General features: G+C 57.5%; 1 protein-coding gene across 1 annotated transcript in view; it reads right to left on the reverse strand.

Moving 5' to 3' along the window:
* Positions 1–15: 15 nt before the first annotated feature.
* The window catches only part of CBX1 (chromobox 1), a 3,133-nt gene continuing 2,470 nt past the window's right edge, over positions 16–678 (reverse strand). The window contains exon 4 of the mRNA XM_009287736.1: positions 16–360. Coding sequence (XP_009286011.1) covers positions 216–360 — 145 coding nt within the window. The 3' untranslated portion in view covers positions 16–215. The remainder of the gene's footprint in view (positions 361–678) is intronic.

Here is a 678-nt window from a genome sequence, read left to right on the forward strand (position 1 = left end):
AATTTGAGCCGGGCTGGTTTGAATCTGTACACAGCATGAAGCTGCATAAAGCAGTTGAGCAGCTGCAGGGCACAGAAACCATACTGGTCTCTTCAAAGGGCATCTTCTCCAGCCACCTCTACGCTCCCAACCGAGCAGAGCTGCGTTCTCTCCCTCTTGCTCAAACCCACAGTTCAGATCTTTATACAAAGGCTGGCCAGAGCGGGTGCCGGGGGTTAGTTCTTGTCCTCTTTCTTGTCATCGTCCTCTGAGGGGTAGGAATGCCATGTCAACCTCTCCTCATAGAACGAGATGACCACCTGGGGGCACTTGATGTTGGCTTCCTTGGCAGGGACCAGGTCGGCCTCGTCAGAGTTCTTCCTACAGGCCAGAGCAGAGGTGCAAGTTAGGGGGCTGCGGAGGGGAGGTGGAAGAAGCGGAGACCGGAGAAAAATCAAGAGGCGGCAGGTAAACGGAGTCCCCGAGGCGCTCGGGGGATCCAAGCGACCCCTTCCCGAGTGGCTCTGGAGCAGGGAGAAGCAGCAGGTGAGCCCAGGAAAAATTCAGGCGTGAGTTGAGCTCTGTGTTGTCGGGGATGGGGAGAGAAGCCGAATCAAAGCTGCGGCCCTGCCCCCAGCCACTCCGTACTCCTGCGACGGTGCAAAAGCGAACAGCTCCCACGCCTACGCCTGACTGGTT

Source organism: Aptenodytes forsteri, unplaced genomic scaffold, assembly GCF_000699145.1.
Source record: "Aptenodytes forsteri isolate BGI_AS27 unplaced genomic scaffold, ASM69914v1 Scaffold25, whole genome shotgun sequence".
Lineage (NCBI taxonomy): Eukaryota > Metazoa > Chordata > Aves > Sphenisciformes > Spheniscidae > Aptenodytes > Aptenodytes forsteri.